This window comes from Elephas maximus, chromosome 4 (assembly GCF_024166365.1).
Source record: "Elephas maximus indicus isolate mEleMax1 chromosome 4, mEleMax1 primary haplotype, whole genome shotgun sequence".
NCBI lineage: Eukaryota > Metazoa > Chordata > Mammalia > Proboscidea > Elephantidae > Elephas > Elephas maximus.
In genome coordinates, this window is record NC_064822.1 from 41,805,421 (window position 1) to 41,818,370 (window position 12,950).

The following is a 12,950-nucleotide window of genomic DNA, read 5'->3' on the forward strand; positions in this document are numbered from 1 at the left end:
ATACTGCAAGACAGTGGTAAGTGCACATTCTGGACCACCCATCTTCAGACATGATGGCCTCCACTCAGCGCTCCAGTCTCGCTGGTTTGTATCCAGTTCAAGCCCGCCAGGGTGTTCTCACCTCAGGGCACGTACAGCACTGCCTGCGCCTCTTTGCCTGGCTGGCTCCTATGTTTCCTTCAGGCCTGAGCTTAAATGACACCTCCTGGAAAAAACCTCTTTTCCCTTGGAGCACTTCTCCCAGTTCGTAACTATACTTTTGTATTTCTTTCAATAACTAAAGCCAAAATCTCCTCAAGGTCAGGTGTTATGTCCTCTCTGAGCACTATTATATACCCACAGAATAAGCCTCTACTAAACACTGACTGACATGGGAATAAGAAAGGAGCAGTGTCAGTATATATGGAGCCCTGGTGGCGCAGTGATTAAAAGCTGAGCTGCTAACTAAAAGGTTGGCAGTTCGAATCCACCAGCTGCTCCTTGGAAACCCTATAGGGCAGTTCTGTTCTGTTCTGTTCTGTAGGGTCACTGTGAGTTGGAATCGACTTGATGGCAACGGATTTGGTTTGGATTTTTTGGTCAGTGTATACAGAGGATTTTATGGGAACAAAGATGAGGGGCTTCTAACTCTGGGGAGGGGTCCCTGAGTCAGGAGCGGTTTCTTGAGTAAACTAACAGAGACGGTTAAAGAATGAGTAGGAATTAGCAAAATGAAAGTAAAGTCATAGGCAGACATCTCCTACAAAGATGAGAAGCAGCAGCAGGAAGGGAAGGAATAGAAAAAGTATGGAACAGTGTCTGGAGACCTGTGGGAAGTGTTTGAGGTAAGCAGGACCTGATCACGGAGGGCCTCAGGGGCCTTAAAATGTATCCAATGGGTTGTTGTTGGTTGCCTCCGAGTTGATTCCCACTCACGGAGCCCACATGTGTGCAGAGTAGAACTAACTGTTCCATAGGGTTTTCAAGGCTATGACCTTTGAGAAGCGGATCACCAGGCCTATCTTCCCAGGTACCTCGGGTTGGATTCTAACTGCCACCTTTTCAGCTATTGGTCAAGTGCTTAGTTGTTTGCACCACCCAGGGACCCCATCCTATAGGTTAGAGGTTGACAAACTTTTTCTTTAAAAGGCCAGTAGTAAATATTTTAGTTCGTGGGCCCAAAGGTCTGTAAAGCAACCACTGAACACCTTCACTGTAGTGCAAAAAGAGCCATAAAGACCCTATGTCAGTGACTGGCTGTGCCAGTGTGCAATGAAGTTTTATTTATGGACACTGAAATTCAAATTTCAGATAATTTTCACAGGACACAAGATATTATTTTGATCTTTTCAACTATAAAACAAGCAACAGCCCAGATTTCACCCACAGGCTAGGCTCTAGTTAGTAGCCAATCCCTGCTATAGGTGATTCAGGATGGAGGGGTGGGGACACAGACTTAAAGGATTTGGAGGGAGACAGGAAGTAGTCACATGTGTATTTTAAATGGTTCTCTGTGGCTTCAAGGTAGAGGTTGATTTCAGGGATGGAGTCTGAAGACGGTGGCAGTTTCTGTTAGGAAACTGAGCAGCAGTCTAGGTGATAGATGGTGAGGGCCTAAAACAGGGCAATGCTAACAAGGATGGGAAAAAAGAAGGTCTGTTTTGAGACATATTTTGGAATCAAAATAAGTGGAAATTGGCAATGGATGTGCAGGGAAGGGAGTAAAACAATGATGCTCTGGTTTCAGTTTAGTAATGAGGGGTCCCAGTTTAGGAGAATCTAAGCACCAGGATCTAAGCACTCACTAACCAGCACAGGAGCATAGCACATCTCAGTGCATATTGAGGTCTTAGGGGCCCTTTATAGGCTCTTCCACTTATGAGGAAAATGAGGGTAGTGTTAGTCAGTGATGCTTTACCTCGTCATCAGAGTACTTCCCTGATTGTCGTTTAGTGGGAATAATTTTGTTTGTTGTTGAATGAACAATCTAAGTGGTTACTCAATAAAAAAAAAAAAAAAAATGATACCCCAGTGGTTTCTAATAATTACCTCATCATGCTGATGTTTTTCTATCACACCCAAAGAAATAGCAAAATAATCCCTTTCAAAGTTGTTGTTAGGTGCCGTCAAGTCGATTCCGACTCATAGCGACCCTATGCACAACAGAACGAAACACTGCCCGGTCCTGAGCCATCCTTACAATCATTGTTATGCTTGAGCTCATTGTTGCAGCCACTGTGTCAATCCACCTCGTTGAGAGTCTTCCTCTTTTCCGCTGACCCTGTACTCTGCCAAGCATGATGTCCTTCTCCAGGGACTGATCCCTCGTGACAACACGTCTGAAGCATGTAAGATGCAGCCTTGCCATCCTTGCTTCTAAGGAGCATTCTGGTTGTACTTCTTCTAAGACAGATTTATTCATTCTTTTGGCAGTCCATGGTAAATTCAATACTCTTCGCCAGTATCACAATTCAAAGGCATCAGTTCTTCGGTCTTCCTTATTCATTGTCCAGCTTTCACATGCATATGATCCGATTGAAAATACTATGGCTTAGGTCAGGCACACCTTAGTCTTCAAGGTGACATCTTTGCTCTTCAACGCTTTCAAGAGGTCCTTTGCAGCAGATTTACCCAATGCAATGTGTCTTTTGATTTCTTGACTGCTGCTTCCATGGCTGTTGATTGTGGATCCAAGTAAAATGAAATCCTTGACAACTTCAGTCTTTTCTCTGTTTATCCTGATGTTGCTCATTGGTCCAGTTCTAAGGATTTTGGTTTTCTTTATGTTGAGGTGCAATCCATACTGAAGGCTGCGGTCTTTGATCTTCATTAGTAAGTGCTTCAAGTCCTCTTCACTTCCAGCAAGCAAGGTTGTGTCATCTGCATAACGCAGGTTGTTAATGAGTCTTCCTCCAATCTGATGCCCTGTTCTTCTTCATATAGTCTAGCTTTTTGTATTATTTGCTCAGCGTACAGATTGAATAGGTATGGTGAAAGAATACAACCCTGACGCACACCTTTCCTGACTTTAAACCAATCAGTATCCCCTTTTCTGTCCGAACAACTGCCTCTTGTTCTATGTAAAGATTCCTCATGAGCACAATGAAGTGTTCTGGAATTCCCATTCTTCACAGTGTTATCCATGTTTTGTTATGATCCACACAGTCAAATGCCTTTGCATAGTCAATAAAACACAGATAAACATCCTTCTGGTATTCTCTGCTTTCAGCCAGGATCCATCTGACATCAACAATGATATCCCTGGTTCCACGTCCTCTTCTGAATCCAGCCTGAATTTCTGGCAGTTCCCTGTAGATATACTGCTGCAGCCGTTTTTGAATGATCTTCAGCAAAATTTTGCTTGCATGTGATATTAATGATATTGTTCTATAATTTCCACATTCAGTTGGATCACCTTTCTTGGGAATGGGCATAAATACGGATCTCTTCCAGTCAGTTGGCCAGGAAGCTGTCTTCCATATTTCTTGGCATAGATGAGTGAGCACCTCCAGCGCTGCATCTGTTTGTTGAAACATCTCAATTGATACTCCGTCAATTCCTGGAGCCTTGTTTTTCACCAATGCCTTCAGGGCAGCTTGGACTTCTTCCCTCAGTACCATCTGTTCCTGATCATATGCCATCTCTTAAAATGGTTGAACATCGACTAATTCTTTTTGGTATAATGACTCTGTGTATTCCTTCCATCTTCTTTTGATGCTTCCTGTGTCGTTTTTAGTATTTTCCCCATAGAATCCTTCACTATTGCAACTGGGGACTTGAATTTTTTCTTCAGTTCTTTCAGCTTGAGAAATGCCGAGCATGTTCTTCCGTTTTGGTTTTCCATCTCCAGCTCTTTGAACATGTCATTATAATACTTTGTCTTCTTGAGAGGCCCTTTGAAATCTTCCGTTCAGTTCTTTTACTTCATCAATTCTTCCTTTTGCTTTAGCTGCTTGACATTCGAGAGCAAGTTTCAGAGTCTCCTCTGACATCCATCTTGATCTTTTCTTTCTTGTCTTTTCAGTGACCTCTTGCTTTCTTCATGGATGATGTCGTTGATGTCATTCCACAACTCGTCTGGTCTTCAGTCACTGGTGTTCAATGCATCAAATCTATTCTTCAAATGGTCTCTAAATTCAGGTGGGATATACTCAAGGTCATATTTTGGCTCTCGTGGACTTGCTCTGATTGTCTTCAGTTTCAGCTTGAACTTGCATATGAGCAATTGATGGTCTGTTCCACAGTCGGTCCCTGGCCTTGTCCTGACTGATGATATTGAGCTTTTCCATCGTCTCTTTCCACAGACATAGTCAGTTTGATTTCTGTGTGTTTCATCTGGTGAGGTCCATGTGTATAGTCGCTGTTTATGTTAGTGAAAAGGTATTTGCAATGAAGAAGTCGTTGGTTTTGCAAAATTCTATCATTCGATTTCCGGCATCGTTGCTTTCACCAAGGCCCTATTTTCCAGCTACTGATCCTTCTTCTTTATTTCCAACTTCCGCATTCCAATCACCAGCAATTATCAATGCATCTTGATTGCATGTCCGATCAATTTCAGAGTGCAGCAGTTGATAAAAATCTTCTATTTCTTCATCTTTGGCCCTAGTGGTTGGTGCGTAAATTTGAATAATAGTCGTATTAACTGGTCTTCCTTGTATGTGTATGGATATTATCCTATCACTGGCAGCATTGTACTTCAGGATAGATCTTGAAATGTTCTTTTTGATGATGAATGCAACACCTTTCCTCTTCGAGTTGTCGTTCCCAGCATAGTAGACTATATGATTGTCTGATTCAGAACAGCCAACACCAGTCCATTTCAGGTCTCTAATGCCTAGGATATCAATGTTTATGCATTCCATTTCATTTTTGACGATTTCCAATTTTCCTAGATTTGTGGTTCCTACATTCCAGGTTCCGATTATTTATGGATATTTGCAGCTGTTTCTCCTCATTTTGAGTCATGCCACATCAGCAAATGAAGGTCCCGAAAGCAATACTCCATCCACGTCCTTAAGGTCAACTCTACTTTGAGGAGGCAGCTCTTCCCCAGTCATCTTCTGAGTGCCTTCCAACCTGGGGGCCTCATCTTCCAGCACTATATCAGACAGTGTTCTGCTGCGATTCATAAGGTTTTCACTGGCTAATGCTTTTCAGAAGTAGACTGCTGGGTCCTTCTTCCTAGTCTGTCTTAGTCTGGAAGCCCAGCTGAAACCCGTCCTCCATGGGTGACCCTGCTGACATCTGAATGCCGGTGGCATAGCTTCCAGCATCACAGCAACACGCAAGCCTCTACAGTAGGACAAACTGACAGACACGTGGGGGCCCTTTCAAAGTATATACAGGAAAACCTACGAAAGCTGAAACTGTGTAAAGTAGAAACCTATCAGAGAAGGAAAACTCAAATATTTTCTACTAAAACAAGCGATAGAAAAGTGGTAAGACTGCACCCTGCCAAAGGCAGAAAACTTTCGAGGTCTGGAAAAACAAGGCAGTCCCATCAAGTTCCGGCTCTCACAGATTTCACTGTAATGTAGAACATACACTAGGCTTCCTGTACTCTTTCAGAAGAAACTCAAGTGGTAGACTCTAGTATGTTGGTTACAGTAGAAATCCCTCTTTCTCTGTTTATTCGTGAACACTTTAGCATTTTTTTCCCAAATCTTAGCTACCTTAGCCCCCTCAGCAAACAGTGAGAAGGGAGCAGAAACCTTGTAATCCCAATTGTTAGTAAATGTTGCATTACCATAAAATACATAAATCATCAGCGCAGCCCTACAAAAGCCACCCTCCCACTTGCCCTGTTCTAGAGAATTTCTGCTATGTGAATATTAATGAAAGCTGAGTTAATATGTGGTATAACTTAGCATACCAGCCTGGGACAAAGAAGACCAAGTTAAATAAGAAAGTGTATGTGGGGGGGACGGGTGGAAGTACATCCTGAAAGTCTGTATTGAGGTAACCCTGATAAGGATGGAGTGAATTGACTGTATTTTGTAATATCCTATCCTTGATTTTCATTGTTTTGATTTTTTTCCCCTTTTGGTGTTAGTTTTCTCCTCCTATAGTATGAAGTAGCCAGGTACCTGGGTGGTTACCCAATAAAAAATGATACCTAAACCAAACCAAAAGGTTGTTGGTTCACATCCACCCAGAGGCACTTCGGAAGAAAGGCCTGGTGATCTATTTAAAAAAAAAAAAAAGCCATTAAAAACCCTGTGGCGCGCAGTTCTTCTCTGACACACATGAGGTTGTCATGAGTCAGAATCAACTGGAAGACAATGGATTTTATTGGAGCCAGGCTGTTTCTATAGCATGTATTTTTCTTTGTAAAAGTTTTTGAGAGATTTATTTGGTGCAAATCTGTGAGTACCTAGGTCTGAGATTCTTTAACTGTTCTCTATGGTCACCTAGTCAAGAAATGTCGTTAGTCAGTACCTGAAAAAATGGGTGAGAAAATGATTGACTAACTGAAATTTCCAGTATTTAAAAAGGTTGCGTTAATGTCATAAGACAAATAGCAAGTTACTAAAGTGGAGATTCTTGAACCAAAATAAATTCTCTATACAGTTCCCCCAGTTTATTTGCACCCTGTCCCAGGCACCCTCTGTGAATGCTTTCAAGTATAATGATTGGAATAATAATAGCAGTAGCTAGTGTTTATGTGGAGCCTCGATGAAGAGCTCGGCTGTTAACCAAAAAGTCGGCAGTTTGAATCCATCCTATGGGGCACTTCTACTCTGTCCTCTAGGGTGGCTATGAGTCAAACTGTGAGTCAGAATTGACTCGAGGCAATGGGTTTGGTTTGGTTTTAGAGTTTATGTAGTGCTTATCTGTCAGACATTATGCTAAGTGTTTCCACCTGTGTTATCTCATTTAATCTTCTCAACAACCCTGTGAGATATGTGTTGTTGTTATCCTAGTACTTAAACAAAAAAAACCACTGCTGTGGAGTCGATTCTGACTCATAGCGACCCTAGAGGACGGAGTACAACTGCATCATAGAGTTTCCAAGGAGCGCCTCGCGGATTCGAACTGCCGACCTCTTGGTTAACAGCCGTAGCACTTAACCACTAATCCCAGTACTTAGTGGGGCTGAAATTCAAACCTAGAGGCGAACTGCAGTAGAACTCTAAAGTTTCTAACGCAAGACAGACAGGACCACAGGCCCAACTCTCATCCTCCCGTCATCCTCAAGCCTCCTCACTGTTTGGCTACTCACCCAGCCCCCCGTCTCCCTTTAGGCAGCCTTGTGCATGGTTACTCCAAAGCTGGACTCCAAAGCTTCCATAAATATGAGCCCTCCTGATCATCTTGTAATTCTTTGCCATGCCTTGCCCTACCTCCCTACCCCAGGTGACCATTAGAGCTTTCAGATCTAAAAAACCCAAACCAAACCTGTTGCCATCCAGTCGATTCTGGCTCATAGTGACCCTATAGGACAGAGTAGAACTGGTTTCCAAGAGCGGCTGGTGGATTTTGAACTGCCGACCTTTTGGTTCGCAGCCCTGCTGTTGACCACTCTGCCACCAGGGCTCATTTCAGATCTAAGGCAGCTCAAAACTTATGGCAGCAGTGCCTGTGAGTGGCCATGCACCCTGGGCACCGTCTGCTCCCCTCACACCTAAGCAGAAAGAGTTTACTGGAGCAGTATACACTTCTCACTTGTCTCTCCATATCGTTCTGGAATTGCAGCCCGTTTTATCCACTGTCATCTCTTAACTGCATGCTCAGTCTCTAGTCTTGCCTCTCCTCCAATCTGTCCTTCACCCCCCGAGTCAGATGTTGCTATAACGTAAATTAGATTTTCACTCCTTTCTTTAAAACCTTTCTTCCCGTTGTCCTTAAGGTAGAAAATAAACCTCTTACGTTGCTTATGAAGCCTTGTGTAACCTGGCCCTACCTGCCTCTCTAGCATTGTCTCTCACTGAGCCTTGTACCCCCCGCTACTCTACATCCACTCTTCCAGCCCATTCCAGTTTTGAGCATGGCCTTTTCTTGCCTCTAGGTTTTTGCACAAGCTATGCTATAGCTGCCTCTTTTGTGCCTCTGTAAAGGTTCCCTGCAGGCATAGTGCTTGCGTATTGACTCACTTGTCTTCTTCCCGGCTGTGGTTGTGCACAGTTACTCACAACTCTAGGCACAGAGTAAGAGCTCAGTAAATATCTGTTGCATGAATAGATGACCATCATCCATTCTGTTTTGATTTTTGAATGTTGATCTGGACCTGTCTGTTTCCCGTGTTTCATTATCTGTTTTTGCCAATATTACTAAACTGACTTCGTTGTATCAAGCTTTTTCTTTTTCTCTTCTTCACATCTTCTGTTGTCCCACTCTTTGGATCCTCCCATTTACAGATTGTTTTTATTACTACAGTCTTCTTCATTCCAGCATTCATGACCGCCAGCACGAAGACCCTGGGTTGCTGTGTCCCTAGTTTCCAGGGCTGTGGGAGGACACAGCTGCCAATCTTGCAGCGTGCAGTGTCCCTTCTCCAGCAGCCCATTTGCTGGTTAAACTTTTGGCTGTGTTTGCTGGCCACATCGGGAAGGATAGAAGAGTATTGTGCTTGGTGCACAATGTCTTAAAGAGACAGAATTGTTTGTTCTGTTATCTGCTGGTGCAAGCAGGGAAGAGTGAAGATGAAAGTGGTTTGTGACGGACAGTGGTTTTGAAGAAAATGAGAAATCATGTGAAGTAGAAAGGGATCTCTACGAAGAAAACTTATTCCTCTGGTTAAAATTATTCCTGGTTTAGATGTAGATCTGGATTCTTTTTAGCAGATCCCATTTTCAACCTCCTATCACAATCAAAAAAAAAATTTTTTTATCACAATCAGAAGGAGCCTGGTGGCACAGTGGTTAAATGCGCAGCTGCTAACGGAAAGGTCGGCAGTTTGAACCCACTGGCCGCTCCGTGGGAGAAAGATGTGGCAGCCTGCGTCTGTGAAGACTCCAGCCTTGGAAACCCTATGGGCAGCTCTGCCCTGTCCTTTAGGGGTACCGTGAGTCAGAGTCGACTCCACAGCAATGGGTTTGATTTTTTTTTTTTTTTTGATACCACAATTATGCATGTGGCTCAGTGGTAGAATTCTCACCTCCCAGGATAGAGACCCGGGTTTAATTCCCAGCCAGGGCACCTCATGCATAGCCATCACCTGTCTGTCGTTGGAGGCTTGCGTGTTGCTGTGATGCTGAATGGGTTTCAGCGGAGCTTCCAGACTAAGATGGCCTAGGGAGAAAGGCTGGTGATCTACTTCCGGAATCAGCCAGTGAAAACCCTATGGATCACAATGGTTGAATCCGCAGCCCATCTTGGTGCAGGACTGGGCAATGTTTCATTCTGTTGTGCGTGGGGCCACCATGAGCTAGGGGCAATTCGATGGCAGCTAACAGCATGATGATTATAGCAGAATCGCTGTTGAAGTTTCCCAATTAATATCAGTTGTTCTTTGTTGTTTTTCCTTATCCCAGAAGTTACACTGAAGGTCCACATCAGTGACGCCAGCACCCATCAGCCCGTTACGGATGCGCTCATTGAGATTTTCACCAACCAGGTCTCCATCGCCTCTGGAATCTCGGGGACAGATGGCGTTGCCTTCATCAAGTTCCAGTATAAGCTGGGCAGTCAGCTGATCGTCACCGCCACGAAGCATGCCTATGTGCCAAACTCTGCCCCGTGGAAGCCAATCCGATTACCTGGTAAGGCATTCCTAATTTTTCTCTCAAGTAGAACTTCTAGTATAGGCTAGTGATAGAGTCAGACACAGAAACTATTCGAAAGTAAGTCAGACAATCAGTAAAATGTTTATGTTGGTTATCTACTCTACCGTTTGGGGCTCCTAAGGTGAAATTGAAATATGAACCATAGCTGAGGTTCTACCTTGCTCTATGCACACACCAGAATCAGTAGTTTCAGAGTTTCTGCTCACTTCCCCAACAAGTCAGTAAGTCAGCCGGTCAATAAGGGTGGGATATGGACAGTGCTTTAGAATGGAGCATTCTCGTTTTCCCCATGTGCCGTCTTCCTCGCTGTCACAGAGGTAGCCCAAGGACAGGGATATCTGAGGAGGTGGGAAGTGATCGCAAGGTTGTTTTGTCTCTCTTTTCCCTCTTACGTTTCACCATTTCAAAGCAACCTGTCGATGCAAGAGGCAAAGATGGTGCCTGACATAAATTCAGGTTGGAATGGGTGGATGCGGAGCAGCAGATACAGTCCCTTCTTTCCCCTCACTTCAGGGTCCACCTAGTGCCCGGACCCCATTATGTATCAGCACCGACACTAGGTGAGAGGCTGGGGTGGAGAGCTGGAGGGTGGTGCTGCTGGGATATTGGAGAGAGTGTAGGCTTTAGAAACTGACTGACCTAGGTTCTAGCCCCGAATCTTTGATCGAACCCCTCTAGCTGTGATGTCAGTCTTTGCAAAATAGAGCTAATACTACTTCGTAGAGTAGTTCCAATGAAAAATTAGCTAGCATATGTAAACTAACTTACAGTACTTGAAACACAGTAGGCATTCAATAAATGTATAATACCTAGCACACACAAAGACACAACGTTGCTGTTGAGTCGATTCTGATTTATGGCAACCCCATGTGTGTCACGGTAGAACTGTGTTCCGCAGGGTTTTCAATGACGGCGATCTTTCAGCAATAGATCATGAGGCCTTTCTTCCAAGATGCCTCTCAGTAAATTCGAACTGCCAACCTTTTGATTAGTAGCTGAGCACTTAATCGTTTGTGCCACTCAGAGACTTGTACCTAGCACAATACATGCAGAATAGCAATGTCAGTGTTCCTTTCTGTCCCTCAGAATCGCTCGACTCACTCCTCGGGGTATTGCTGCCTCTGGCAACATCTGGGAACTAAGTGTGGCTATACCTAAAAGTGTTTTCTCTGTCTTATAAAAGCCCTCTAATATTCACTGTAATTCACAAAATTATCTTTTGCTCTGTTTACATTTATTAAGAACCTGCTCTGTGCCAAGCAGTGTTCTGGGCACTGAGAATATAGACCTAAAGGCACAAAACTTGCCCCTAGGGAATTTACAGTTTAGTGATAAAATCAGACACAGAGGTAATTTCAGTCTAATGGGATAAGTGCTCTGATAGACTTATGGGTGGATGGATGGATAGATGGATGGGAGGAATTGAGGGAGGTATGCTTTGGGTGGGTGGGTGGGCAGGCAGGCTGGTGGGTGAGTGGATGGATGGATGGGTAGATGGACGAATGGGAGGAACTGAGGGAGGAATGCTTTGGGTGCGTGGGTGGGTAGGCAGGTGGGCGGGTGGGTGGATGGATGGGTGGATGGGAGGAATTGAGGGAGGAATGCTGTGGGTGGGCGGGTGGGTGGGTGAGTGGATGGGTGGATGGATGGATGGATGAATGGGGGGAATTGAGGGAGGAATGTTTAGCCGGCCTAGGTGAATGACAGCTTCCTGGAGGAGACTAGGTGGGAACTGAGTCTTGAGGATGAACAGGTATTAGCATCAGAAGATGCTTATAAAACCACACAGCTTCCAGGACTCTACCATTCAATCTGGGGAGATTGGCTGAGAAATCCATATTTTAACAACTAGTCTTATCCATCCCACCGGTACCTGTGAGTAAAAGTGTTCTCTGAAGTTTGCAACCACTGCTTTGTGAGCATGTGGGAAGGGAATTTAATATAGATATAATGGAGGAGATCATTTAGGAAAATATTAGAAAAAAGGGTATATATACTTCAGAAATATTTAGCAGGAAAATCAGGAGACCTTGGGGGAGTGGATTGCAGTGGTTAAAGCACTCAGCTGCTAACTGAAAGGTTGGCAGTTCAAACCCACCAGCCGATCCACAGGAGAAAGATGTGGTAGTCCGCTTCCATAAAGATTTACAGGCTTGGAAACCCTATGGGGCTGTTCCGCACTGTCCTATCAGGTCGCTGTGAGTCAGAATTGACCCAACAGCAATGGGTCGGGGAATGGATGAGAGGAAGGGAAGGGAAAGGAAGAAGTAGAAGAAACATAAGTTGAACCTGAGTTTTTTGGCTGGTGATAGAGTGAATGGTACCTCCAAGGTTGAAAATGGTACCTCCAAGTGAGGTTGAAAAACTGCCACACCACAGTTTCCTAACATTGATGCAACTGATGCAGTAGGTTAAAGGAAGTCACCTTCCGTCCTCCTCGTGTGCTTCCCTCTCCCAAGCTCAGGCTCAGGCAAAGGTGGATGGAGGTGCTTAATGGAGGCAGGGGAAACAGGAGGAGAGGAATAGGTGTTGGGGTTGTAAAAATGGTGATGAGCTTAGTTTAGGGCATATTGGGTTTGCGTTATCTCTGGGCCATCATGGAATAATATTCACCTTTTAGTTTGAAATGCTTTTGGAGCCCAAGAGAAAGGTCTGGGCTAGGGATGTAACTTGGGGTCATCAGCAGTGTTGAGGTGAAAATCAAAACCATGAGTTCACCCGAAGAGCAGAGAGCAGTGGGCCTGGGGTTGAGTCCTAGGAAGGCCAACAAAATAGGAAAACCAAAACCAAATCCCTTTGCCATTGAGTCGATTCTGACTCATAGCGACCATATGAGCCTAAGTAGAACTGCCCCCATAGGGTTTTCAAGGTTGTAACCTTTATGGAAGCAGATTGCCAAGCAGCTGGTGGGTTCGAACCACCTACCTTTTGGTTAGCAGCCGAGCTCTTAACCACTGCACCACCATGGCTCCACAAAATAGGAGAGACAATCTTTATTAGGCTACTTGCAAAGAAAATGTTTGACCTTCTCCTTTCCCATGCTGAAAAGTCACTGGAAATAGCCCAGGGGAGGTTTAGACGGTACCCGGATACCATGCCTCCACCTGTCCTGGAAGAATGGCAGCACTAAGTATTGTGACTCCGCTAACATGATTGCTTGAGTAAAAGCAACCATATCCGTGATATCCATTTTCTTTAATGAGTCTGATAACGGGAGCAACATATTTTAATTGTAATAATTTGAGG

The 12,950-nt window shown here is 44.3% G+C and overlaps 1 protein-coding gene across 2 annotated transcripts in view; it reads left to right on the forward strand.

Moving 5' to 3' along the window:
- FAM171A1 (family with sequence similarity 171 member A1) overlaps nucleotides 1-12,950 on the forward strand; it is a 156,154-nt gene that overhangs the window by 81,977 nt on the left and 61,227 nt on the right. For both annotated transcript variants that reach the window (XM_049881927.1, XM_049881926.1), the window contains exon 2: nucleotides 9,453-9,680. In XM_049881927.1, coding sequence (XP_049737884.1) covers nucleotides 9,453-9,680 — 228 coding nt within the window. The remainder of the gene's footprint in view (nucleotides 1-9,452; nucleotides 9,681-12,950) is intronic.